Below are 24613 nucleotides of genomic sequence, written 5' to 3' on the forward strand. Positions count from 1 at the left end.
TTTGTAGCACTCAGTTACAGCCACACACAGAGTACAAGCCACTGCAAGGGACAGGCTACCAGCCTGGACTCAAAACTGACACACCTCAACAGAACAACTGGTTTTGGTGGCTAAATCAAAGCTGAAGCTCTGACAGTTTTAAAAAACATGGGCAAAATCCTGGTAGTGCTTACAGTAATAATGGATCTTTAATTCCCTGCAGCCAGGACAAGATTGCCTGGCTTCAAGATAACTACCCTGTCAAAAATGCACAGATAATTTAATTAGCATTAAGAATAGTATGAGAACTGTCTTTTGTATTTTGGTTTATATTTAATCTAACCATAGTCCCACAAATCTGTGCTGAAACATTTATTACTTCTCTCCAACCAAGAGACTGGACTTCTCTTCCCTTTTCTCACCTCATTCTGTAAAGTCCTTTAAACCACAGCTCTCAGGATTACAGGAGCAGCTGGCACCTGTAACAGGACTGGAATTTAATCACTAAAGAGGCACAGATAAGATCACATGAATCTTTAAACAAAGAGAGACTCAAAGTGAAGTTTACAGCAGATATCCCCTAGTGCAAAACAGCACCAACAATGCCATAAAAGAACTTTAATGAAAAGAAAATTAACACTACAGCAGTTATTCATTGACACAGTTTTATGAGACAACAGAAGAAGCAGGTAAGACAAAACAAAAACATAAGATACTTGGACGTTTTGGTTAAATGCATGTTAAAATCTGTTGCTGAAATTAGCAGTGCAAATACATAAATAGCTTAAAATAAATTATTTTTCAGGCACAGATTCTATCCAAACACATAGTTCTCACCATCAGGCAGTTAAAGTTTACATCTGCTGAGGAAAACTATGACAATAATCCATTAAGCTCTTAATTCCTGGCCCTCAGAACAAGTCAGGAACTTTCTGTCAGTGCACAGGAGTGTATCATATAGAATATAAAAAAATATATATATGTAAATAAAGTGTGTCACAAACCCATTGCAATCTGCAGACATTAGAGAAGGAGCAGATTACTTCCAAATTATACAAGGACATTTTATCCTAAGTTTTCATTTACAATGAAGTGTAAAGTAGCAATGTGAAAGAATCTTGAGTTGACTGCCAAGGCAGCACCAAGGTCCCGTAAGGTGAGGCAAGGGGTGACAGAAGAGAGCACTGACGTTTTACAGGCTCTTAAAAGACCCAATCTAACCTCAGCTGGAGTGGCAAATTCTGTATTTCAAGGCCTTGTTTATGGGACCAGATCCCAGTGCACCACTCCAGATCATACCTCTACCCCAGTCCCACACTTACAACCATACCTTTGCAATTTTGCAGTTTGGCCCACTGAGAGCAAAAACATTTAGAATTTACATGGATATCAACCCCACAATTTACTGTGAAGCCTAAAATAACAAAGCACTGGCCCAGTTCTCAGACAGCAATTAATCCTGTTTCAAGATGATGGACAGACAAAAATGCAAGCATGGCTTCAGAGCTTCTGGTCAAAAGACCACGAAATTCCATTGAAAGCCTTATGTGAAGTCCCAACAGGCTCTGGATCAGGCCCTCATAACCCTCCAGAAAATGGTAACACCACCCTTTCAACCTGAGAGTCACATGTCCAAGCATGACTGGAAATCCAATTCAGTGCTCACTCTACAGACCAGACCTGCATCTGCACTCTCCTGTACAGCACTTTTTCAGCTTCTCCATTTTCCAGTAGAACAATGCAGTTTGCAGGGCAGTACAATAGCATTTAAATTTGTACCCAAGAATTAACCTATAGAAACAGTACAGTAATTATGCATGCACTGTTAATTACTTATATGCTTCCTGTTAACAAAATCTGAACATGCATGCGATGTTTAAATCTTAAATCTCTTCAGAGTCATGTTCTGGATAGCTTTCTCATATTCCCTTTCTTTTTTCTAAAAGACAATTGCATCTCAGTCTCCATCATCTTTCCTGAACTCAGGTCTAAAGCTCTCCTCTGTCCTCAAAGATGCAGAGAACAGATCTTATATGGTCAGCCCCATGTCAGACTTCCAAGTTGTCCCAAAAAAGGTGCACATGCCCTCCATAGTTCCTGTCTTCTGTGTACAGTCCAGATACAGAATAAACGGAGCAAGCTGCAGTTGTTTTGTTTACCTAAAGCACAGGGCAACCAGGCCCTAAATTAGCTCAGGAAGAAATTAATTTTTTTCTCCTGAAAATCATACAGTAATGTTGTTTTCCAAAGTTTTACTCCTCGTCATTATAAAATAAATTTTACATTTTCTCAGCCACTATCCCAACATTATCAGAGTCCACACATTTTCTCCCTTCATTTCAGCATGCAAAGTAGCCAACTCTTTTAAATGGCTTATTGAGAAGACTTCTCCATTCCCAAAACACTTTTGATGCTACTGTCCATTTCCTACTGCAGAGTGCACAGTAAGCTCAGAGCTGAACAGGACCAGGTGCCTTTTCAAATTCCTTTTGGAAGCTGGCTGATCACAGAACTTGACCTCGATGTTGCCATCACTGAATGCCTCCCTCCTGCCTTCATCCGAATCCAGGGCATCTCTCTGAGATGCACTTGGCTTTTGCCTCCTCATGGTAATTCCTGAGTTCCCATGTTGCCTGTTTGGGGATGTGTTGTCTTTCACAATGCAGAAGCAGAGGGCAGACAGAAAATTTTTCTTGAAGTTCTCATTCATGAAAGCGTACACAATAGGGTTGCAAATAGAATTGAAGAACCCTATGATCTGGACAATTGCAAAGATCATTTTGATTGTCACATCATCATACTTCTCCTCAAAATTACCTGGAGAGGAGAAAAAAAAATGCTGTAAGCACAGAATATCATAAATGCTTATTACTTTGCCTATTTCTATCCAGTTTGGCATTAAATGCTTTTGTTTAAAATCAATAAAAACCCATGCTGGAAGTTCTTAACATTAACAGTTGAGTTTCACCAACAAGATAAAATCAAGATCTATCACACAGTCCTGCTTTGTATGTAGGTAGCAACAGAATCAAATGTAAGAGAAAATTTCTGAGGCAAAAAAGCTGGCTGCACTATTGATTTATCTGCTACAATCTTATTTGTGATAGGAGACAAAGAAACAGCTCCTGCCTTTACAACTACTGAAATTTCCTCTTGTTCCTGCACACAGGCTGCTCCAGTGTCTATGGAGGAGGTGGGAGAAGAACAGTGGAAAACCCCAGGGAGTACAGCAAAGAGCAAAAAAGCCAACAAAATAAGCATTGAGGGCATTTCCAAGCCAGTTTTCAGTAAAGAGCACTGAAAAACTCCAGTTGGATTCACTGGGTATCATCACTGTGATGGCCAGTATTTGTATTTCCAATACGCCTACCTCAATAAAAGGGATGTTTCATTTTCAGTTGAACTCAAAACAGTTAAGTTAAATTAAATATAATTAAAAACTTCAAGAGGTTTTATGCTCAGAGATAACTTTTACCTTCCAGCCAAATACTTTTGACCTTTCAGCAAATGAGGGCAGCATAACAGACATGGTAGAAAAAAGAATCTACACAGAGATGCTCACCCCTCTAATAGTCCTGTTTTCCTTACGTCCTTCTTATAAGCAGGACATCAACCTTTGCTAGCAGAAGGTATTCTAGACCTGAACGCTGTAGCATCATTAGCTTTTCACAACCTGAAGTTCCATTACCAAAAAAAACCCAACAAAACCACAGACTTTATTCTATGAGATATGGCAGGTACTCACTGTATTCCATCATCATGTGAATCACGTGGAAAGGGGCCCAACAGACTGCAAAGAGAAACACCACTGTCACCATCATAACAATTGCTCGCTTCTTCTTCCTGAAATTGCACCAAGAATTCCACACTGAATCACTGGGAACTGGCTGGCAGTTACATATCTCTCTTCAAGTTACATCTGTGACTGTGCTCTGATGGCTGCAGATGCAAATAAAACCCTCAAGGAATGCATCATATAAATCTAGGACTTTATTGCTCTTTTTTGGGACAGCAGAGGACTTTGCAGCATGACATTAGCATGCCTTGCAAGGCATTTTCAACTCTATTCAAGAGGAATAAAAAAAATCAGGAAAAAAGCTTTCTAGAAGTCAAAGTTCCAAGAGCATTTTGCTTACAAACCTTGATATTTTAGACATTTCACTCCCATGAATGGTTTGAAGAACTGAAGCGTCTCCCACTCGTTTCTTAATCCAGAGTTCATAGCCAATTTTAGTGTATAATAAAAGCATCAGCATCAGTGGAAGAAGGAAGAGTATAACAAGAATGAAGGTTGTATAGATCTTCTGATAAATGGGACTGGCCCATTCTTCCAAGCAACAAACATGCACTTTTTCATACAGAAAGTCATATTTAACCTGTAACAAATGCAAAGAAGATGAGTCACTAAGGCGTTTATCCCAAGTGAAAAACCCAAGCACATTCAGATATTCATTTCTCTTCATGGAACAACGAAAATTCAACAGATTTTTCACGGAGACTAAATTTCTTCAAGCACTTTTCCACATCAAGTGCTGGGTTTGATCTGAATTGACAAAGAGAGGCCGGGAGATGCTCTGATTTGCCCTTCAAAGGAGACCTTGGCTACACATCTTGTAAGTAAAGATGGATGTGGAGAAACCTTACACGTTAGCCACCTTAAAAAAAAAGAAAATTATTAACATTCAGACTCACAAGCAGCAGATTCTGCCAAGCCTCCTGCTTAACCTCCACACAAGTGTGGTAACTCATCAAATATAATGAGCAGCTAATTAATTTTAAACTAAGCACAGTTCTCCCAGATCTTGGGGAGCACTATGTCATCCTGAAACAGCAATCTAAGCCCTCTATTGCTGTATGCCAGTGCACCTATAAACCAAAAGAAAGCCACAGTGGAAGTCACAGATGTAATTACTGCTCTTTGACATAATTAGGGAGAGTAGGCATGACTAGTCCTTGTTGGTATTCCTTCTTCCAGTGCATATAAATTCTAATCCGAAGCCTTTCACAGGCTGGCACACAGAACTAAAGGTCCACCTCCCTTATCACCCTCTAATTTCACAGAGTTGATTCAATTTCACCTGAAGGTACAAGAAGATCCAGCAAGGATTGAGTTTAATAGGCAAATCCCCATTTGACATGACTTACCTCAAGCCGTTGCACGTACCACATGGGCGACCCAACGATAAGAGCCAGCAACCACACTACGCCTGTAAAAAAATACATTTTTTTAATAATTTGTCCTACAAGCAGGATTTGGTATGAACAGTTCAACAGCTTTGAAAAGTCAGGCAAGGCAGAAAATTGTAGCAAAGAACAAAGTCTTCTATGAGGTATATATCAGTCAACATTCACATCAATGACAACACACTCTTTTGACATCAGTTTTCTGTCTCTTAAACTACCTCCATTTATTGATATTCCACAGGAAAAGCCACTTAATCTGCATAAGGAGCATGAAGTAAATCTCTCTGTGAACAATGGAAGGACCATTTCCCTTTGACATTGCTTAAGCAGCACTTGTACATTTTAAACCTTTCTTGAAAAAATAAAAAAGAATGGGTGCTAAAGGTTTCTCTTTGTTAAGTACATTTTTGACTTCAGATGCTAAATACCTTGTTAGACTTTTGGCTAGTAAATACTTTACTTGTAGACACTATCCTTGAGCTATTTTATAAAGGTCAATTAACTCTGAATCACTGGTCATATCAGTGCCTTCTCTTACGCCATGCAGCCTACACCGAAGATCATTTCTCACACACAATTACTGGAGATGCTTAAAACCTTACCAAGCATTGTGAAAGCTCTTTTATTGGTGTACTGCCACTTCATTTTTAGGGGATGCACAATTCCCTGGTGTCTTTCCACAGCAATGCAGGTCATTGTAAGAATCTCAGTTACAATAGCAGTGGACTGAACAAACGGCACCATCTTGCAAGCGAAGGCACCTGCAATAATCACAAAGTAAGGCATGCAACAGCTATTAACACTGGACTCCACTACTAAAAATAACAGACCAAGATTCTTAGACTTATTTTAACATCTAAACTGCTAAGTCACCAATTTAAGCCATTTGTCAAATGCAGCTCTCTCTCCACAGCCATTCTTTATTGTACACATCTGCAAAGCCAGGATTTCTAAGGACATATTCACTTGCTCTGTTATCAGTCTGACACTCACTCCTATTTCACTTCTGTCCAAGTCTTCCATCATCTGTTTTCAAACATGTCAAGTTACAGAGACATTTATTATTTTTTCAGAGACATCTCTTATTTTTTCATTTTGACAGCTTACTCTCCAGTTGATGAAGGTCTGAGTGTTACCTGTTTACAAGTTTCCTTTTTCTGCTGTTGCTATCACATTCCTTAAGCTCTTTTAGGTATCACTCTATCTGTACACTTTGGCATTTAATGCATCATCCTGTCAAGTGAGATGTATAGAGGAGGAGGCATAAGAGGAAAAATTCAACCTCTCCATCATCCTTCTCTTCTCCAAATCTCCCCCTCTGCTGATTATCAAATTATGTTAGTGCCCCTGTCCAAATCAAATGCAATTTCCTGCCTGCATTTTCTAAGTAATACAGTTTCCTATTGTGTTTATGCAACTTCAAGTTTTGTTGCTGTAACAGCTTTCCAAAGTCCACATTCAATTCTTAACATTACTCATTCTCCATTCTCCAGCCCTAGCCATCTTAGAAAGAGGTATAAATTATTCTGCAAAAAAACCTTACCTTAATACCCTTCCCAATCTTCTTCTAATTTACCCATTTTCTGACCTGAGATAATTTTCTCTGTTCATATTTCCACAGTTCCCTCACACTCTTACAGTTCAGTATCAGCTACTCATTTCAGCAACAGACAGGGTTATTTTTCTTACTAGACCATTATTTTTACCTTACTCAGATATAATCCATCAATTCAAAACAGCCTAAGAACCATCTGATCCAATTTTCAGTTAAGCTTTAAGATGCTGCAGACACCTTAAGCAGAAACAGCACAGAAAACAGACAAAAAACAAACTCTGAAAATTTAATCCTACCTTCCATGAAGGGAACAAGGAATAGAGAAACTTCTACTTGCTAGGCCAAGCTAAAAGCCCCTTCAGCTTACAAGATGCAACTGGTTTGCTACTGGTCTTACCAATTCTAGTTGCCAAAAAATCCCTTTTTCTGTGGCTCCACAAAGGGAAGGAGAGGACAAGCAGCAATGGGTGAAAAATCAAGCACCTTTCAAGCACATATTCAACACCAGCAACACGGTGCATGTGCACACAGACGTGGCTTGAACCAGAATAAAACCATACCATGCAGCCCAGTTTCAAGCTCCTTGAATGAAATCTTAGTGTGGCCAGTAGGAACTGCGTGGCTGAGTTGAGCTGCAAGCCTGTTTTTCACCTGGTATGTATTTTTCCAGGGCATCAGGAAGAGCAAGGCAAGACATCCTCACATCCCTGTATCAACTGCAGTTTATAAAATAAAATTCCCCCTGCTTCCTCCTTGACTTCAGTAATGCGTTAAGGAAACACCTCATGAAACACAGCCAATATTTAAGTAACTCAGATCTCATCAGTTTCTGACTACACCCAGTACAGAAAGTGCTGTACATACAACACTAAACCCACTCTGTCAAATTCACATCCTTCACCCAGTGGGATTAAACTTCTGTCGGGAGATAAAACCAAAAGCAAGCCCAAATCCTACCTACTCTGCACTTGGCAAACAGTGAATGTGACCAAAGAGTTGGTTTTAATTTTTTGCTTCACTAAGTTAGAAGGCACTCCTGCTACAAATAACAAACAGAAAAGCAAAACTTGTTAATGAAATGTTTAAGCTCCTGTTTAAAATGAGGAAATGAGTTCAAGTCTGTATGCTGCCACTGGGGGAAAATGGAAAAAAAGCAAACAAACAAACAAACAAAAAACTTATAAAAACAACCCAAACTTTCACCATAGGCTATTTCTGACAGTTTGAAAAAGGCCAAACTTAATTTAAGTCCACTTGAACTATACTTGCCTTACAAAGATTTATTTTCCTGTAATGCACTACTCTACTGAAGCCCAGCATTCAGGGATGCAAAGGAAGTATCGCTGTTACTCAAAGAACAAAATGAGAAAAGACTTTCGCCATCAGTCTGGTGGAATTTCCAGCTGGCACCCAATTATTCAAAGAACAAAGAGAATTCCCCCAGCTATATATTCCACATTAGGGAGAGAACTCCCATTTGTTTTTTTACATTTTTTTAATAGATATCTTCTCATTTTCTCCCAAGTAACCACACTGTCAAGGAGCAGAGACTACCACTCACTACGCCTTTAGATCAGCTCCCAGGAGAAAAGGCTTCAAAAACCCTCTACTTCAACTTTTTGAAGACAAACAAACAAAAAGTAAGCACTTATGCTACATAAAAGTAGCTAAAAATATAAGTCTACATAATGCCTGCAGGTTGAGCCTACTGAGCTGGACAAGGAGTGACATCAGCACTTCCAAGAAATGGGAAGCAAAAGGATATTTTCCATTAGACACAGCGGGCTGGAACAGAAATGCCTTCTCTGAGGCACACAGCACATACTTTGTGGATTTGAAGGCCACAACAAAACAGCCACAAGGTTTTTTTACAACAAACACCATGACATTTTCAAATGAATAGTAGGTAAAAGCTACTCACAAAGCATCTGTGTACCAAAAGCAAAAACAGAACAAAATTCAGCTTCCCTGAAGATTTTGATGCCACCACTTAGAGAGTCTCTGAGTATTAGTGTTATTAACAATAACACAGCAACACTTCAGGGCTCTCGTGCTTACCCTGAATTGTCACTCACTACACAAATGCTTCCCACTTTCTGAAATCAGAGACCCTCAAGTGCCTTCAAATTCAAACCTCCATCAACATTGAGAGACTGCTGGCAAGGAAGTCAACTCTCCTTCACAAAACTATTTAAAACAGATTTGCCTGGGTGAAAAAAGGAAAGAAATAAACTGTTTAGAATGTCAGGGCCAACAGAAGACTTCAATGGAATCAACGGCCAATTTCAATGGAATTCTGACATCAACACACCTGAGATCCAGCTCCACCATCCGTGTTTGAATGGGATTTAATCCTGAGATACAAGGAGTCCTTGTACTTGGCAGAATAGTGAATGTTTTTTCACATCGAGTCTCTTCTTAGTTTTATTTATTTTGTGTTTATTTTTAGTTTTTAGTTTTGTTTTTTTTTTTATAAAATACAGCAGCCATTCCCAACTGCTTACTAGGGACTTTCTCCAGATCTTCCAATGCTTTAAATTATATAACTTATGTTTTCAAACTACAAATATCAACAGGCCTTTACCCATGGAAAATTAAATTTACTGTTAAAACAAGGTGATTATTTCAGAATAATACATGAACCTTTCACTTAATATTTAATCCATTTGTGTAGAACAAACTTGACCTGCAGCAAGAAGGAATTGATACAACCCCATTCTTATGTGTCTGTTAGTTCAAAGTCCCTTACAGAAAAACTGAGAAAAAAGTGCCAACATTTTACTATAAGGAAGACATAATAAGTTTTGAGGAAAAAATATTAATTATGCTACTACACTGTGGTAAATACAGTGAAATTAAAAAGAGACTGAGACAGGCAAAGAATCAGCTGTGTCAAACACATACATTAAAACCATTTAAAGCGAATTTTCACATTTGTGTTCAGACTTAATGCAGAGTAACAGATAATTTTAAAGGAATATACTAGCTTAAACCTTTATTATAATCCAGCTGGTAAAAATGTGTCTGTTTGGAAGATGGTTTGGTGATTATATGACTAACAAACAAACACAAAGAACAAAAGTCTTCTTTAGTGAGGTTCAGTCAAGGTTATTGAAATCTCACTCCATAGGTTTTCCAGTGCTGGGTTAAAGCCTAAAGTGCTGGGATCACCTCAAAATCACTGGAATTGTGGTAATTTCTGCACTGGTAGTAGTACAGCAAAGTGTTGACTCTTCTGAATAGTTTAAATAACAATAACACTTTAATTAATATCTTAGTTATGTACCAGAATGTTTAAACTTCCACAGTGTTAGGCTTTCAGAGAATACTTCCAACAGACTGGCAGTCAAGACAGCTCTACAGCATCTAATACTGACCACTTTCAACTGGGAAAGAAAATCATTTGCAGCAGAACACTGGGAGTGAAAATAACTAATTGTTTCTCTTTTTCAAGAGGCTGAAAGTATTCCTTATTCACTGCTTGCTAAAAACTGCATAGATTATTCAAGCAATGAATAGTTTTCCCAATAATAACATATTCAGAGACTGCAACTATAAATAGCATTCCCTTAAGCAATGTTTTATTCCTTTTATCAGACATTGTGCCTGGAACTGTGATTTAGTCATTTCAAATATCACTTTTTCATCAGGGTAACAAAAGTAAAAGCCAGAAACGATTCTCTGATAAAAGTAAAATTGCTCCTTCCTCTGGTAAAATGCTGTTGATCAAGCCCTTGCACTGGAATTTTTATCACAGCTGGTAATGAGCTCTCTCCACCTCACTCGAAGCAAGCAAGTTGACTCTCCTCACATTTTGTAACTTGGAGCAGTACACATCACTCATCATCACACAGATGATATCCCTAAGGGTGTTGCATACCCAGGCATCGCTTTACATCAGCTCTCAGTATAGATGCAAGATCCAGCTCTCATCCCTCAGCAAGGAATGTTTGTGTTCTCACACACCTAAGTTCTAAAAGGTAACAACACACTGCTTGACACAAACAGCACCTTAAAGGCTCAGCTGGGTAGAAGGTTTGATTTTTCACCAAGCCTTTAGAGAAGAGGAAGCTGTCACATCGAGAGGCAGCATACAGAAGACCCACCCCTCTCCTGAGTGGCAGCTGAAGGCCAGAGAAGATACACGAGGGCACCTCAGTATTCAGGAGTGCGTCAGATGACTCACTGCTCTCAAAGTGACAGGTAAATGTCACCCTCTGACACCTGTCTTGAGAATACCCATTCCAACTGATAAGATGCAAAATTCACAAGAACGTAGCACAGTGCTGGCTGTGTTGTAAGCTCAAGTGCTGCCCTTATCTTTCTCCAGGACTGTTACATTACACAACATTAAATTAATCCTCTCGTCACCCCAGGCAGCTCTGTAAAGACAACACTCGGCTAACTAAGCAGTGTCAGGAAACAAAGCAACTGTTGTAATATTTGACTCAGAGATAAAAGCCCAAATTTATCTTTAATAGTGCTGTCATCACTATGACAGGACCACTGCTGCTGCCTCACACCTAGGACTATATGAGAGCAAGTCCTCAACTGCTTCAGCTTGCACCAAGACACACTACTGCTGTATGCATCTATTTACTGCCACTTGAGCTCCCATTTCACTCTTCTTATCAATAAATATGATCCCAGAGATCATTTATGACAAAGCAACAATCTTCATTTTCTTCACATTACAGAGAGGTGAGCATGCTGGATTTTCATTCCAAGCTCCCCTAGAAATCACAGCCATTTCAGCTGCAAACTTTAAATTTGGAATTAAATCATATACTGTCACTATTACACTCACACAGCTACACAGATTCTTAAAGAGATCAGAGAATCAGAAGCAGGACCAATTCAAAACTAATTTTTAGTCAATATGGTGCTGCTTCCAGTTGCTACCCATAGAGAATTAAAGGGTCTGTGTTAACGCTGCTCCATCATCAGGCAAAGTGAGACACACTGAGATTTTTAACTGCAGGTGAAGTTAAGAGTGTATTATAATAAATATAATATATGAAATCCCACGGAAGAAGTCACAGCTTCAGTTACTCTCAAACTGTGGCTGTTCTTTTGTTTGCATTACAGTGTCTGCAGCTCCCTCTTCCCCTCTCCCATTCTTCTGTGGGTTTCTGAAGGGAAGAAACACAAACACACATATACAAAATGTACATAAAGACCCAGTTCTAAATGAAAGCCAAGTACAAAACATACACATCTCAGTTTACACCGCCTAATACAGACGCTTGTTTTAGTGATGCAAGTAAATCAAGATATGAAGTGACTAAAGGCTCAGAATCCCCAATAAATTTCTAGCATCAAGTGTCTCAGGATGCACCACTTTGTCCACCAAGGATCAAATTTGACCACAAGTCAAATCACCTTTTTTTATAACAGAGTTGCATCTTGCACTACTCAGGGATGTTGCATTACAGTGGGTGAGAACAAGATTTTTTTCAGACTCCAAAACGAAAGCCTGAAGGCAAATTAAACCAGTTAAGCCAGCAAGGAAAAGACTCCTCCAGGACTGGCAGGCCGTGATTTGCAGTACAACTGTAACCACCACTCATGCTTCACCGTGTAAGCATCAGGAACCAGACACCCTTGGGATACCATCAGTTCACACATTTGTTTTCCTCAATTTTACTTCACACCCTCCATCCCCCAGAGTAAAGGGTTAATACCCAATCAATGATATTATGTCCTCCCAACACTGTGTCAGATCTCACCAGATCAGAAGACCTAAGGATTCACTTGTACTGAAAATGCTCTAGCACAGCAAAGAGGACAGGCAAAAAATACAGTAATCCCCAGAGAACAGTGTACTTTAGCTACCCAAATACTGAATACCTGAGGAGATTTGTTGTTACTACACAAGACCTTTTAACATTCACTATCTCTACATTTTTGTCAGGCACCCTCAGTAACTGAGTGTAAAGAAAGACATACATTTTCCCCACACTGTTCCACATGCCCATGCCCTATCTCCTGTAATTCACCCCACATGGAGGCTTCAGTTGATTCTAATCAGGTGTTTGGTCAAGCTGACAGATCAGAGCCTTCCTTAGGAGAAAGAAGAACTACAAAGGTTATCTTTGGCAGAACAGCTCATAAGAAAACAGCACAGTTGTCCTTACTATCAGTAGTCCCAGGAGCTTTGGATTCATCACTTCTCACTGAAGTTTCTGTAATAAAGCCCATTTCTCACAAGTGCTCCAAGTCTCCTCCGACCTGTCAATTCCCACCCAGCATTCTTGTCTGTAAGAAGTTCTAGAATTCATGTTCTGACAACAACCTTCACTGTCTCCAAACAACAGAACAACAGTAAGCCTTGGAAACTGAAACATAAATGTGTCACTTCATCAACATCTTTCCTGATCATTCTGAAATATTCTGAAAAATATTTCAATTTGTGGTTGTACAAGATGTTGTCTGCTACTTGCCACAAAACCATCCCTTTTATTTTTCCACTTATAGTTGTCAAGCACTGTTTTAAGAACAAAAAAAAAGGAAGACAAATACCATATACAGTTCTACTGCACCTATTTCTGCTTACTCTTTACTAGCTGGAAATGGGATGCATAGAAAAGGGGTGGGGCGGAAATTCCTTCTTCCTACGCATCAAGGAAGCTTTGCCAAAAGGTTATTCACATCAACAAGAATACAGCATAGCTCCCAAGAAAACAAGAATTTTTAAAAAAATAAAAAGATGCGTTATTTCAGCATAAATTCTAAATATTCTCTCAGTCACCTGTTCCTCTACAGATATTATTTTCCTCAGAAAAGGTTAAGGAGGTCTGTCTCCAAGCAGACAGCTGTCGGAGGAACTTAAGTTGCATAAAGACTGGTATCTCATTTACCAGACATATTTCATTAACTAGCGAGAAAAGAAAAGAAAAAAAAAAAAAAAGAAAAAAAAAAGGAAAAAGTAGTACGGCAAGGCTTCCTGGCCAGCTCCACACAACGAACCGCTTCCCACACGCACACAGCAACTTTTAAGGAATACAAGCCGGAAAGCGCACTGGGTTATTTTAAGAGAACGTGAGGGAGGGATGGAGAGGGCATCCCTCGCAGGGGACGGGAAGGGTTAGGTTCCCTCACTGAGGGCAGGAAGGCTCCCTCAGAGACGGGGGGAACGGAGGTCTCGGCGGCGGCGCTGCCCCTCATCGTCCTGCCCGCTGCCCCCCGGCCCGACCCCGGCACCCACCGCCGAGCCAGTTGGAGGAGATGTTCTGCAGCATGGTAAAGGGCACGCAGAAGAAGGCGATGAGGAGGTCGCTGAGCGCCAGGGAACAGATGAAGATGTTGGTGACGGTCCTCATGGCTTTGCTGCGGGTCACCACGTAGAGCACCAGGCAGTTGCCGAAGAGCGCCAGGACGAAGATGAGAACGCAGATGAGGACGAAGGCCACCTTGGTGTGTCCCGGCAGCTCCGGGATGTACACCAGAGGCTGCAGCCCGTAGAGAGCAATGAACTGCTCCCGCGTCACGTTGTTGTCCCGCAGGAGCTGCGCGAACTGCTCCGGGGTGATGTTCAGGGACTGCATGGCGCCCGCTCGGGGACCGACACTGACCCCCGTCACACTCCCCTCAACCTCCTCAGCGCCGCCACCCGCGCCCCGCCATGGCCGGACCACTGTGCCTCCGGGTCGGACCCCGCGGTGCGGCGGCGGCGAAGAGAGCGCGTAGAACCCGGAGCAGCCCGCGGGTGAAGGCGGAGAAGAGAGCGCGTAGAGCCGGGAGCAGCCCGCGGGTGAAGGCGGAGAAGAGAGCGCGTAGAGCCGGGAGCAGCCCGCCGTGCGGCCACGGAGGGCGGCAGCCAATCAGCGCCGGGCGCGCGCCCGCTCCCCCCGCCCCAGAGCGGCGGAGCGGGATGGGCGCGAGGCGGCTCCTGTGTGCAAGGGGCGCGCGAGGACTCCCCTCAGACCTCCCCCCCCTCCCCGCCTCACAGCGCCGCTGCTCCCTCACAACCCCTCACAGCTCTGGGAACCCCGCTGACAACCTCTCGCAGCTCTGGGAATCCCGCTCACAACCCCTCACCGCTCTGGGAACCCTCCTCACAGCGCGCTGCTCTCTCACAGCCCCTCACAGCTCTGGGAACCCCGCTCACAGCCCCTCACAGCTCTGGGAACCCCTCAGAGCTGCCCCTCACAGCTCTGGGACCCTCCCTTCCTTCACAGCTCCAGGACATCCTCACAGGCTCCTCTCACCGATCGTCACACAGCTGTCCCCTCACCGTGCTGGGCCCCCCAACCTCCCACTGCACTGGGACCCCCTCATAGCTGCCCCTCCCATCGCTGCCCTCCCTCACTGCATTGCACATCACTCACTGGTGATGCTCAGGCTCGAAATGCCCAAGGTGGGTGCTGAAACTCCCAAACCAGCCTCTCCTCACTTTGGGATCAGGCTGAGAGGGAAAAAAGAAAGAGACGATGCTGTGGGGAACACGGCCTCCTGCGTGAGGGGAGGCTCATGCCACCTACAGCAGGTCAGACTGCCGCTGGTTCATGCCCAGCCCAAACCAGACAGCACAGGGGTTTTACCTGCCTTTCCAGCCCCCTTGGTGCCAATGCCACTACAGGCCCTCCCCAAAGCTCAAACAGAAAAGTAGTTTTCTAAACTTCACTGAGAGCACCAGAGACTCCTGAAGACCCCTTTCCCAGCAGTACAACCACCACTCTTGCCAGAGGAGATGTGACCGAATTCCAACCCCCACAACCTGGCTGGCGAGGCTACTCAGGTAAGGTCATGGAGGCTACTGAGGTGCACTACTTTTGCACTGTCTGCAAAAACAATGTCTCTGCAGTTTAAATTTGGGTAATAATGACAGTTAAGGTCTAACAGAGGGACCAAGTTTAAAATATGCATTGATTTCTTTTCCAGCCTAATATAACTTGCCCAGTATGGCTATCTCACTAGCATAGGTAATATTCCCTTTGTATCATATACAGTGTATACATTGATACTATAAAACAACTTGCTTTAATCAGTCCCACAAAAAATTACCAAAATATATCCAGAGAAGGCAATAACAATACGGAAGCCTGTTCTGGCAACACTTCCCACTCCCACAGAGATAGATATTCCATAGGGAAACCACATCACCAGGAAGAATGCTGCAAAATCAGATTTTGTGTAGAACAAATGCTCCATGCCCTGGGTACATCACTTTACCTGTACAAGGGAACTCTAGAAAAGAGTGAAGAAAAAAAAAAAAAAAAAAAAGCTGTCTTTTTATAGAGCTTCTGGCTTGCCAAGGAAAACTGGAAAAGGAAGAGTTCACCACCAATTCCTTTTCAGCAGAATAAATATGCTCAACAAGACCAAAGATATCTTGTGTCATCTTTGAAAAAGGAAAAAAAAAAAACCCAACTTGTGTTAAGTGGAAATCAGTGGGGAGAAGTTCCAATGCCTGCACTAACTTGTGCTGCTTCTGTCCTCCAAGCGATGACAACCCTCTCTTAAGGTGCAGGTCCATGGCAAAGACTGTGCTTATTATCCCATGGTGAGAGGAGGTGTCACTTTTCTTTGGTGCAGCACTGCCGTGCGTTTCTCGCTTGAGACCAATGTCATCAGGCTCCCTCTCTGACAGGCTTTCTAATCCTTGTTCTGGAAGGCAGATACTCATCAGACTGACTTAGACGCTGACAGCCCCTTTCACATTCCCTTAGGCCTGCCTTTTTGGCTAGAAAACTCAGTCTTTTATCCCCATCATGATCCTGCTGAGCTTATGCTCCGTATCACTCAGACAGATTTCTTTGGAAGTCAGTTTTCCCAGCACCTTCCCTTGAACTATCCATTAACTACAGCAGGTACGGCCTGAAGCCACCTTCATGTCCTCTGTTCACACATCCTTTCCCTGTATCTCTGTTTCTTTTCCCTCTTCCCCCTCCACTTTGTGCTGGTAACAGAAGCCTCATTTAGGAGGCTTCTTCTATTTATTCTTCATTGTCTTCTATTAGAAACAGGCCAGATGTGTTTCAGCAGATTTCATTCTATCATAGATAAAGTGCCAATGCAGGAGGCCATTCTGTCATCATGGACTGCTGTGTTGCATTGCTCGCTGTAAAATGCATCCAAGTGTATCAGGAACAAATAAATGGGAATAAGCCCTCACCTAAATACAGCAGATATAATCTGGGTTTATGGTTAGCATGGACATTTGTTTTTTCATGTATCTTCATTTTATTACTGTGATTTCTCATTACAAGTAATCAAACAGCATTAAAAATGAATAACATCTGAGTGGCTATTCCACAGAATATAAACAAATTTTGAAGCTGTAGGCATTTGAATGGTGCCATTGCATCTAGTGCAGATTTAGCTGGGTTTTTTACATGCAAAGAAAGGCAGATAATTTTAAAAACAACTTTTCTTGTTAATACTTACCTACATGGAGAAGACAAATGTAGGATTTACAGAAACTTTCATTTTTCTTTGAGCGTTATCCATCCTTTTAGCTGAAACAATAAGAGCAGAGACATCATATAGGTTGCAGGGCAAATCATTAGTAACTGTGTTTCTCAGCTCCTTGACTTGGATGAAATTGTATTTGGAGTTAAAAGGGTTGAGTTACAAAAGGTGACCTCATCTCAAACCTGTTGAAATTACTGAAATGACTTCTCTGCTTCCCTGGGCTACAAAATAATTGGCAGGTAGTGAAAAGTGTTTACTCCTCAGCGCAGCACCTTGTGTTCTGCCTTTATCCTGCACCCCACTGCTCCAGCTCCTGCTGCTTCCTGCAGCCACAAAGCAGAGCTGTGTGGGGCTGCCCTGACTCTTCCCATACAGTGAAATCACCAGCCAGGTAAACTTTTGCTTTGGCTAGAACTGGAAAGAGAAGCTGAGCAAGTATTCTAAGGCAAAAAGGTATGAAACTGCTTTGTCAAACAAAAGGAGTTCTTTTTCCTTAATTGACATTCCTAATTCAAAGATTTGAGCAACTTCCCTGCTGCCTTGCTCACCAAAATATGTACACACCCACCCACCTTGCTTTATCCTGCATGACTGCTTTCATATTTTGATGATGATTTTTCCCAATTCTTATTGGCAACCTCCAAAATGCACTCCTGGTACCACTGAAGTCTTTGGAGTTCCAATATTTGCAGCAAACTGACATGGCTCATGCCCTCATATAATCTTTGCAATAACAAATCCATCTCTGCTCTAAGTTTTGAGAACCTATAGCATGCTGTTAAAAAACAACAAAAAACACCAAGCCTATTAGTAGCCTGTACTTAATAATAAATTACAAGGAACCATTCTGCTCTTTTGACAATTAATTATTAAACTGATTCATTTGCAAATATAAAGCAGGGTTTGAAAAAGCCCAAAATCATGTAGTAAATAATTGATTACATGGAAACAATGCATTTCTCATTATTCTTAACTGAAAAATAATTAAGCCTCCTACAAATTAAGTGGCTAGAAATATTTTACTTCTGTGTCTAGAATCCCAGTGGAAAAAACTTGCAACTTGAACACAGATCAAAAATTGTGTAATTCTCCTTTGGCTTCTGAAGGATTGTATATTCTTTGATCACAAACAGACAGGCTGATAAGCACAGAAAGTTGTGAAATGTGTGTTGTACCAGACTGCACTCCACTCATTGCTTTGTGCCACCATATGCTCATTTGTTTTTTGCCTATGTGTTTTATCTGCATGACGCTTCCTTCTCATTTGAAAGAGACAGTGCATTTTCTGCAGGCTGAGAGATCCTGTTAGTCAGTGAGCAACCTTTTCTCTCACAGAGAGGAAAGAAGCTGTACTCGCACTCCATTTCCCTTCTAACTGCACACAAACAGATCCACGTCTGGCACCTGTGAAAAAAGGGACGACAACAAAGAATGTGCCTTCATAGTTTTGCATAAGTTTTGACAACTGAGCATGAAGTTTGTAGAAACTGTGAACAGCAGACATTTGGAACGCTGAAAAAGCACATGCTGTATAATCCTAAACCAGAATTTTTAAAACACTTTTTCTCACCCTTCTAAATCTCTACTCATGCCATCTACTACTAGTTCAGGCAAAAGAGATGGCAAAACTAACAAAGAATCTCTTTCCTCCTCCTCTTTCATTCCCTGGAAATACTTTGGAAGAGACAATTCAGATCCATGTCACCAACTTTTAAACAGCCACTGCAATTAATGATTAGTTAACCTTCCTGGCCTTGGATCATTTTGGTAGATACATTGGGGATGAACTCCCCTCTAATCCAGATCAGTACCACAGCTTTTGGGATGAATCTTTAAAGCAATGCAACAGCTTACCATCATCATTAGGTAATTTTAGATTAGGTCAGAAATGGAGTGGTTCTTAAAACAGCCTCTGAGATAAATTTAGATAAAGCATTTGCTGTTGTTGAGAATATATGTTTGGAGAGAGCACTGAGGCTAAAACTTCAGCTTTAGATTTACATGCTTTAATACACTTAGCCAACCCATAAATTATCTTGGAAAAGGGAAAACTCGACACTAATTGGACTAGAATTTTACTTGGTATCTAAGGATACAGCTCAAAGTTGGTCTTATCAGTGTATACTTAATTTTGGCTATTGTCTCATCGTCATGCATGCTTTACTTTCCATCACTTGTGGAGACAGGCAGCTTCCACTAAACAATATTTATGAGGGGAAGCATAAATCCCTAAAAGCAGAGTAGCACCCAGCTGCAAAATATGTTGGAGTGGCTGAACAAGAAATAAATTTTGTTAACTTAACACATTGGCTTAACTCCAAATGTTTTGTGTCCCACTGCGTGGCTGTGCAGATAAACACTGCTGGCTGCTAATCTTTATTCTTGTGAAGCCTCGTGTCTCTGCACCTTTAGATTTAGGGATCCCCACTGAGCTTTATTACCCAGCCTCTCCTATCAGTGATATTAAGGCACCATGTGTGCATGGTGGGGCGGAGAACACAAACCTTACAGTCCCATAGAGCTTGCTGGTGATAATTGATACAGCAATTCAATTACAAAGAACTGCTTGTGTAAACTGGTCTTTGTTTAAGCTTGGGAAGCCCAACCTCAACAGGCTGCAGGTACTCCAACAACTCCCTGTGGGACCCTGCCACTGTGACAGCTGTGAAGAATTAACACAGAGACTAACTTGATGTTCTAGAGAATAAGTAGCCACCCAGCCCAGTGCAGGCTCTTACTCACCCAGCCCAAGACTTTGTTGCTCAGGCTGTTCTGATGTTATTTGATTTACAGTTTCTATCCCAAATTGTACAGCTGGCATTGGTTGATTGAGCAAGAGCCTTTTAAAACCACCTTGAGAAACTGTTCCCTTCCCTCCAAAGAAGCACATTTGTCACAGTTCCTGGTGCATGTGACACCTCCACTTACTCTTACCTCACCTTCTGATAAACTTTCATTGGGCTCCTTCCTTGAGTTTTCTTCCTACTGGAAATACTTTTCTTAACAAAGTCTGTGCTGGACTAGGATTTATTTTTTAGACATTGACTCCTCCAGCCATTTGTCATGCCAACAATGTTTAGCGAAATTGTGGAATCAAAAATAAGCTGCAGCAAGCACAATGCTCAAGGGAAATAATTTAATGTACTTGCTTTTTCTATTTTTCTTCCTTTTCTCCCCTATTCCCTTTCCTCATGCAAATGAAGTAAAAATAAATAAATAAAACAGTCAACAGTTTCACAACTTAAAAAAAAAATAGCATATACAAAATATTTAACTTGTGAGGGTTTGGGGTTTTTTTGAAGAGTGAGTTTAATTTTTTAAAAAATAGCCAGTGATGATGTGCAAGTAGCATTTGATATACACCTATACATGCCAAAATACTAAGCCATATATTGATTAGGTTTTTAAGTACCTCCCTTGTGCTGACCAGCAGTTCATCCATCCTCAATTCACTAAATTTTTCCATTTCTGTAGACAATTCCAATTGGTATTCTCTTTTATCCACATACACAGAAAACCAGCAATTTTTTGACACCACTTATCAACTGCCACAGTTTGCCTAGATATGAAATTAAATTTCCTCATCTTCTGATTTAATACCGAGTCTAAACCCTGGCCCAGTCCCATTTGTTAGGAATAGTCACAGATCCCACAGGAAGCAGTGTTCTCCCTGGCCAACCACAAATCTTATTCTGTTCCCAGAACACCAGGAGACAATGGCAATGGCACCAAATACCTTCACTCCTTGTGGCCTTCGTGTCATTTTAATTTCTTTCAATGACTTCCAGGTGACATGTACCCAAAAATCAGTTCTAAACCTCCTGTTAATCTCATTTGCACTTACTGAGAAAGGTTTGCAAAAGCAACTCTTTTCTTTCATCTAAAATCTTTCAGCTGAAAATATATTTGAAAGTCTGAATACCCTTTGCTTGTTCTGTCACTTTAAGTAAGCATTTTTGTAGTATTTTTTAAGTTGACTGTCACATGAAACCTTACCTAATTGTAAAAGGCCAATTACCTGGCACAGCTTTTAGCTGTTAGGATGTTATTTATCTTGCACCAGATTAATTCTCCATCTAAGAGCAGACACAGTCATTTCCACATTTCATTTTCATTCAAGAAATACAAAATGTAACAGTAATTTCATTTTCTGCTAGTCCAATTCTCATTTTCTTCCTCTCTATTGATGCTAGTACCCAGCTTTGTCCTTTGCAAAATGCGGTGTTAAATGTCTGTACTGCAGTGACCTGGATCTTTTGCTTCTCAGGTAAAAGACCTACTTACCACAAAAAAACTGATTCAGTTCTAGGTGTCAAAAGTGAGAGAGCCTTTGGATCTGAGCCTCCACAGGGACGTGCAGAATATGCTGCTAGAGGGATTGAAAAGGGATTTTGGAAAAGAAAAAGCACTTATGAGAAATGTTACTAGCATTTTAAATTTAAGTTACAGTTGTGATTTGGTGTATTCTTATTAAAATACTATGGTATGAAGATTATCATGCTGTAATGCTGTTAATAATTTTAAATGTTTCTATTTAAAATCATTAATTTCATATTGTCAAGTAGAGATTTAAGCTATTTTCACCTATGACTGTGTGACAATTTCAATCTCTTATTTTCATATACCAAAAACACCTCGGGGAAGGTTCTTTTGTAGTGAATATAATGCTGCAGTTCTGTATTTCAGGTACTCAGTAATATAATTGACCCTAAATTATTTCTGAAGAAGAAATCCCTGTTAGCAAATATACTTTAAAAGGTGAAATGAGCTCATTAAACTTCTGCAGGCAAGATAGCAGAATCCTACCTTCTGGCCAAGTGAAAACACTGATTATTCACCAACAATCTTTTGAAAAGCTCAGCAAGAGAGCTCGAGATATGCAGCAGAGTTCATCGCTGGCAATTTCATGGCAACGATCCATATTTTGCTTCAGGATAGTGGATTTCATGCTTTACAGCTGCTGCATCTCCAAGAATGGCTTTTGCTTTCTGGAAAGATACTGCTAAGTAGTCCATGTGTGTTCTGAAATTTTACAAGCTTTAAAGGCTTCATATTCCACACTCTGGAGCAAAGCAATTGACTGACTCCATTTTTACCTTTGTCTTACATAAACACTTCAAAATCACAGACACTGTTGGACCAAATGCAAGCAGTAGCAGGTAAACAGAAGATGCCATGTTCACTTCCATGTCATGATTTTTCTATGTTATATTAGTATTTGCAACCCTTCAGAAGTCCTTTTACGACTTACAATGGATTTATAAAGGAAAAATAACCACTTCAAATGCAAGAGAGTGCTGCTGAGAAATTACCTGGGGGAAAAATCTGATGAACAGAATAAGAAACCTTGGAAATACAGACTGCAATGGAAACAGCTAGGGAAGATCAACATAACAGCATTAACAAAATTTGGTAGTATTGTTTGGCCTCATAATTTCCTTCCACAAAAGAGCTTTCAGAGTAGAGTGAATGAAGACGGCGCACAGGGAGATAAAATATTTCTTATCCTTTTTGATGAAATCAGAATTAGACTCTCAGGCTTGTTTTCATGTAAGAATCTTCCTTCTGTGATTAATCTGCACTTTCTCTGACAAGGTAAAACCTCTTCTATGAAAGATTTTCAAAAACCATCTGATGGCTTAACAAGTACTACTCCCAGTGAAAGGCACCACCACTTAGGAAACTAGCAGGAATTGGCTACTCCTACCCTTTTTGATGTGGGAGTTTGCTGCTTTGCCATGATTTGAGAGCAGCTGAATTTGTTTCTCTGAACTCCAGAGGGTTTTATTACACCCAACCACGTTTGGTCTGATTGGCAGCACTTTCCTAATTAAAAGATAATCACAGTGTTTCAGAAAGGATTAAAACAAAATCAGTTCTTGAAATGAACACCCTGTGCACCACTCTACTTCGAACAATCCACAGGGTATTCAAGGATAAATCCCAGGCCCAGCAATATGGGGCTCATGTGAGTGCTAATGAGGCTCTTTGGCTGTAAGCTGGGTATCATTTCAGCATTCTTTAGTACTGTTGTGACTGGTGACCTTCCTGTGATGCTATTGCACCATGGTTTAGTTAGATGTGATTAATTTCATATAGCCTATATTATTCTAAATTAGATCAGCTTGCTCTGAATGAACAATTCCTTTCTTTCAATTAGAATATTAAAACATTCTTCTTCCTTTCTAATATTTTGCATAACATCAGCTAGACAGGGTGGTATCATGTGCTACACAGCAAGAGGCTTGTGCTAGCACATTTCTGCTGCTTGTTTTTCTGTTACCACCTGCTATCCCCAAAACTAAAATTTAAAGAAGGGGATGTATGTGCAAAAACTCAGATTTCAAAGCACAGGCAGATTCCAGGGCGTAAGTATAAATATATATTTTATGACATTTAACTGAAAGGATATTTAAAATGCTAGGATCAACAGCATACAGAAGCAATTGAATTTTGTGCTTTTAAGGGTTTGGGGATTGTTTTCCACTTAGCTAAAGACGATGGTAATGGCTTCAGGGACAGGTTGGGTAATTTATTTTTAGTCAACACATCTCCATGAATCAAATGTCACATAACACCGCATAAGGTTACCAGTAAGAAGAGGTACAATTTGTCACACAGTCACAGCAGATTAACGAGGTAGTCACTGGGCTGGCAAAAGCATTGGCAGGTAGAAGATTGAGGGCAAAGAACAGGAGTAGGAAGGGGTAGAACCTCATTCTCACAGTCCCTGTGGACAAAACAAGAGTTTATCTCCCCCTTCAAGCACCACTGGGTTATACCTTGCTTTTGAATAACAGGTTAAAAGTGAATCTAGTTACAAAAGAATTAAAAATATTCAAGCATTGAATAAGCAAATGCCATCATCAACTAGAAAAAGATGTGTATATCACAGAATTTCAGTCTAAGGCTGAAACAGCAAAAAACGCTCTCCTAGGTAGATGCAACCACCAAGGACCTGGATTTTGGACAATTTTATGCACTGGGGTGTTATTAAACAACAGGAAGCTTTTTTAGGTACCTAAACTATCCCTAAGAGTTATGTGCACAGGTAACAACTTCTTCAGAGTATTATTCCAAGGATAAAAAAAAGCCGAGGAAGTAAGAAGCATTGAGGGTTAAATTGTGTAAAATATCCTGAGAATCTTAAATTAACTGAAGTACAATGGAACAATCTGATCTTTAAATGGTGTCAGTATCAATGAGCATTTTTGGCACCATTTACTTTTCACATTACAGGAATGAATTCAGGGCCACTGTGGTCTTTGTTTTGTACGAATGTGAGTGGTTTACAAAGTGAACACCAGGAAATAAATCTAAGGAGTTTTCTCCTGAATGTAACAGAGACAAGAAAAACAGAACTATGAATCAAATCTTTGCCATTTAATATTTCATAGCTATTGTTATGTTGTACACTGCTCACCATGAACTTCTAGATAATTTTATAGGGAAAAAAGTTCATAAAATATTCAGCCTATT

At 40.6% G+C, this 24613-nt stretch overlaps 1 protein-coding gene and 1 long non-coding RNA gene across 3 annotated transcripts in view; one reads left to right on the forward strand and one right to left on the reverse strand.

The window, feature by feature from the left end:
- Positions 1–3692, forward strand: part of LOC107203185 — a 35981-nt gene extending 32289 nt beyond the window's left edge. The window contains exon 3 of the long non-coding RNA XR_001521077.2: positions 3149–3692. This is a non-coding gene — a long non-coding RNA (uncharacterized LOC107203185). The remainder of the gene's footprint in view (positions 1–3148) is intronic.
- On the reverse strand, positions 561–14536 carry QRFPR (pyroglutamylated RFamide peptide receptor). Of its 2 annotated transcripts, none has more exons than XM_015624816.3 (6): positions 13926–14534; positions 5766–5924; positions 5125–5186; positions 4120–4355; positions 3725–3822; positions 561–2796 (listed from the first exon to the last, which is right to left on the reverse strand). In XM_015624816.3, the coding sequence occupies exons 1-6, from the start codon at positions 14263–14265 to the stop codon at positions 2393–2395; spliced, it is 1299 nt and encodes a 432-aa protein (XP_015480302.1). In that variant the 5' UTR covers positions 14266–14534; the 3' UTR covers positions 561–2392. The 2 variants fall into 2 exon arrangements, with proteins under 2 accessions (XP_015480302.1, XP_015480303.1); XM_015624817.3 differs by having other exon boundaries at positions 2708–2796; positions 3725–3769; positions 13926–14536.
- Between the last annotated feature and the right edge of the window lie 10077 nt (positions 14537–24613).

This window comes from Parus major, chromosome 4, assembly GCF_001522545.3.
Source record: "Parus major isolate Abel chromosome 4, Parus_major1.1, whole genome shotgun sequence".
Taxonomy (NCBI): Eukaryota; Metazoa; Chordata; class Aves; order Passeriformes; family Paridae; genus Parus; species Parus major.

Bases quoted from the DNA above. Each gene is read 5' to 3' on its own strand.
- QRFPR (XM_015624816.3), bottom strand. From the start codon at position 14,265: ATGCAGTCCCTGAACATCACCCCGGAGCAGTTCGCGCAGCTCCTGCGG. The intron at 5,187-5,765 runs GTAAGGTTTTAA...ATTTTTTTACAG, and splicing joins AAGAGCTTTCACAATGCTTG to GCGTAGTGTGGTTGCTGGCT. The intron at 4,356-5,124 runs GTAAGTCATGTC...CATTTGTTACAG, and splicing joins GGTACGTGCAACGGCTTGAG to GTTAAATATGACTTTCTGTA.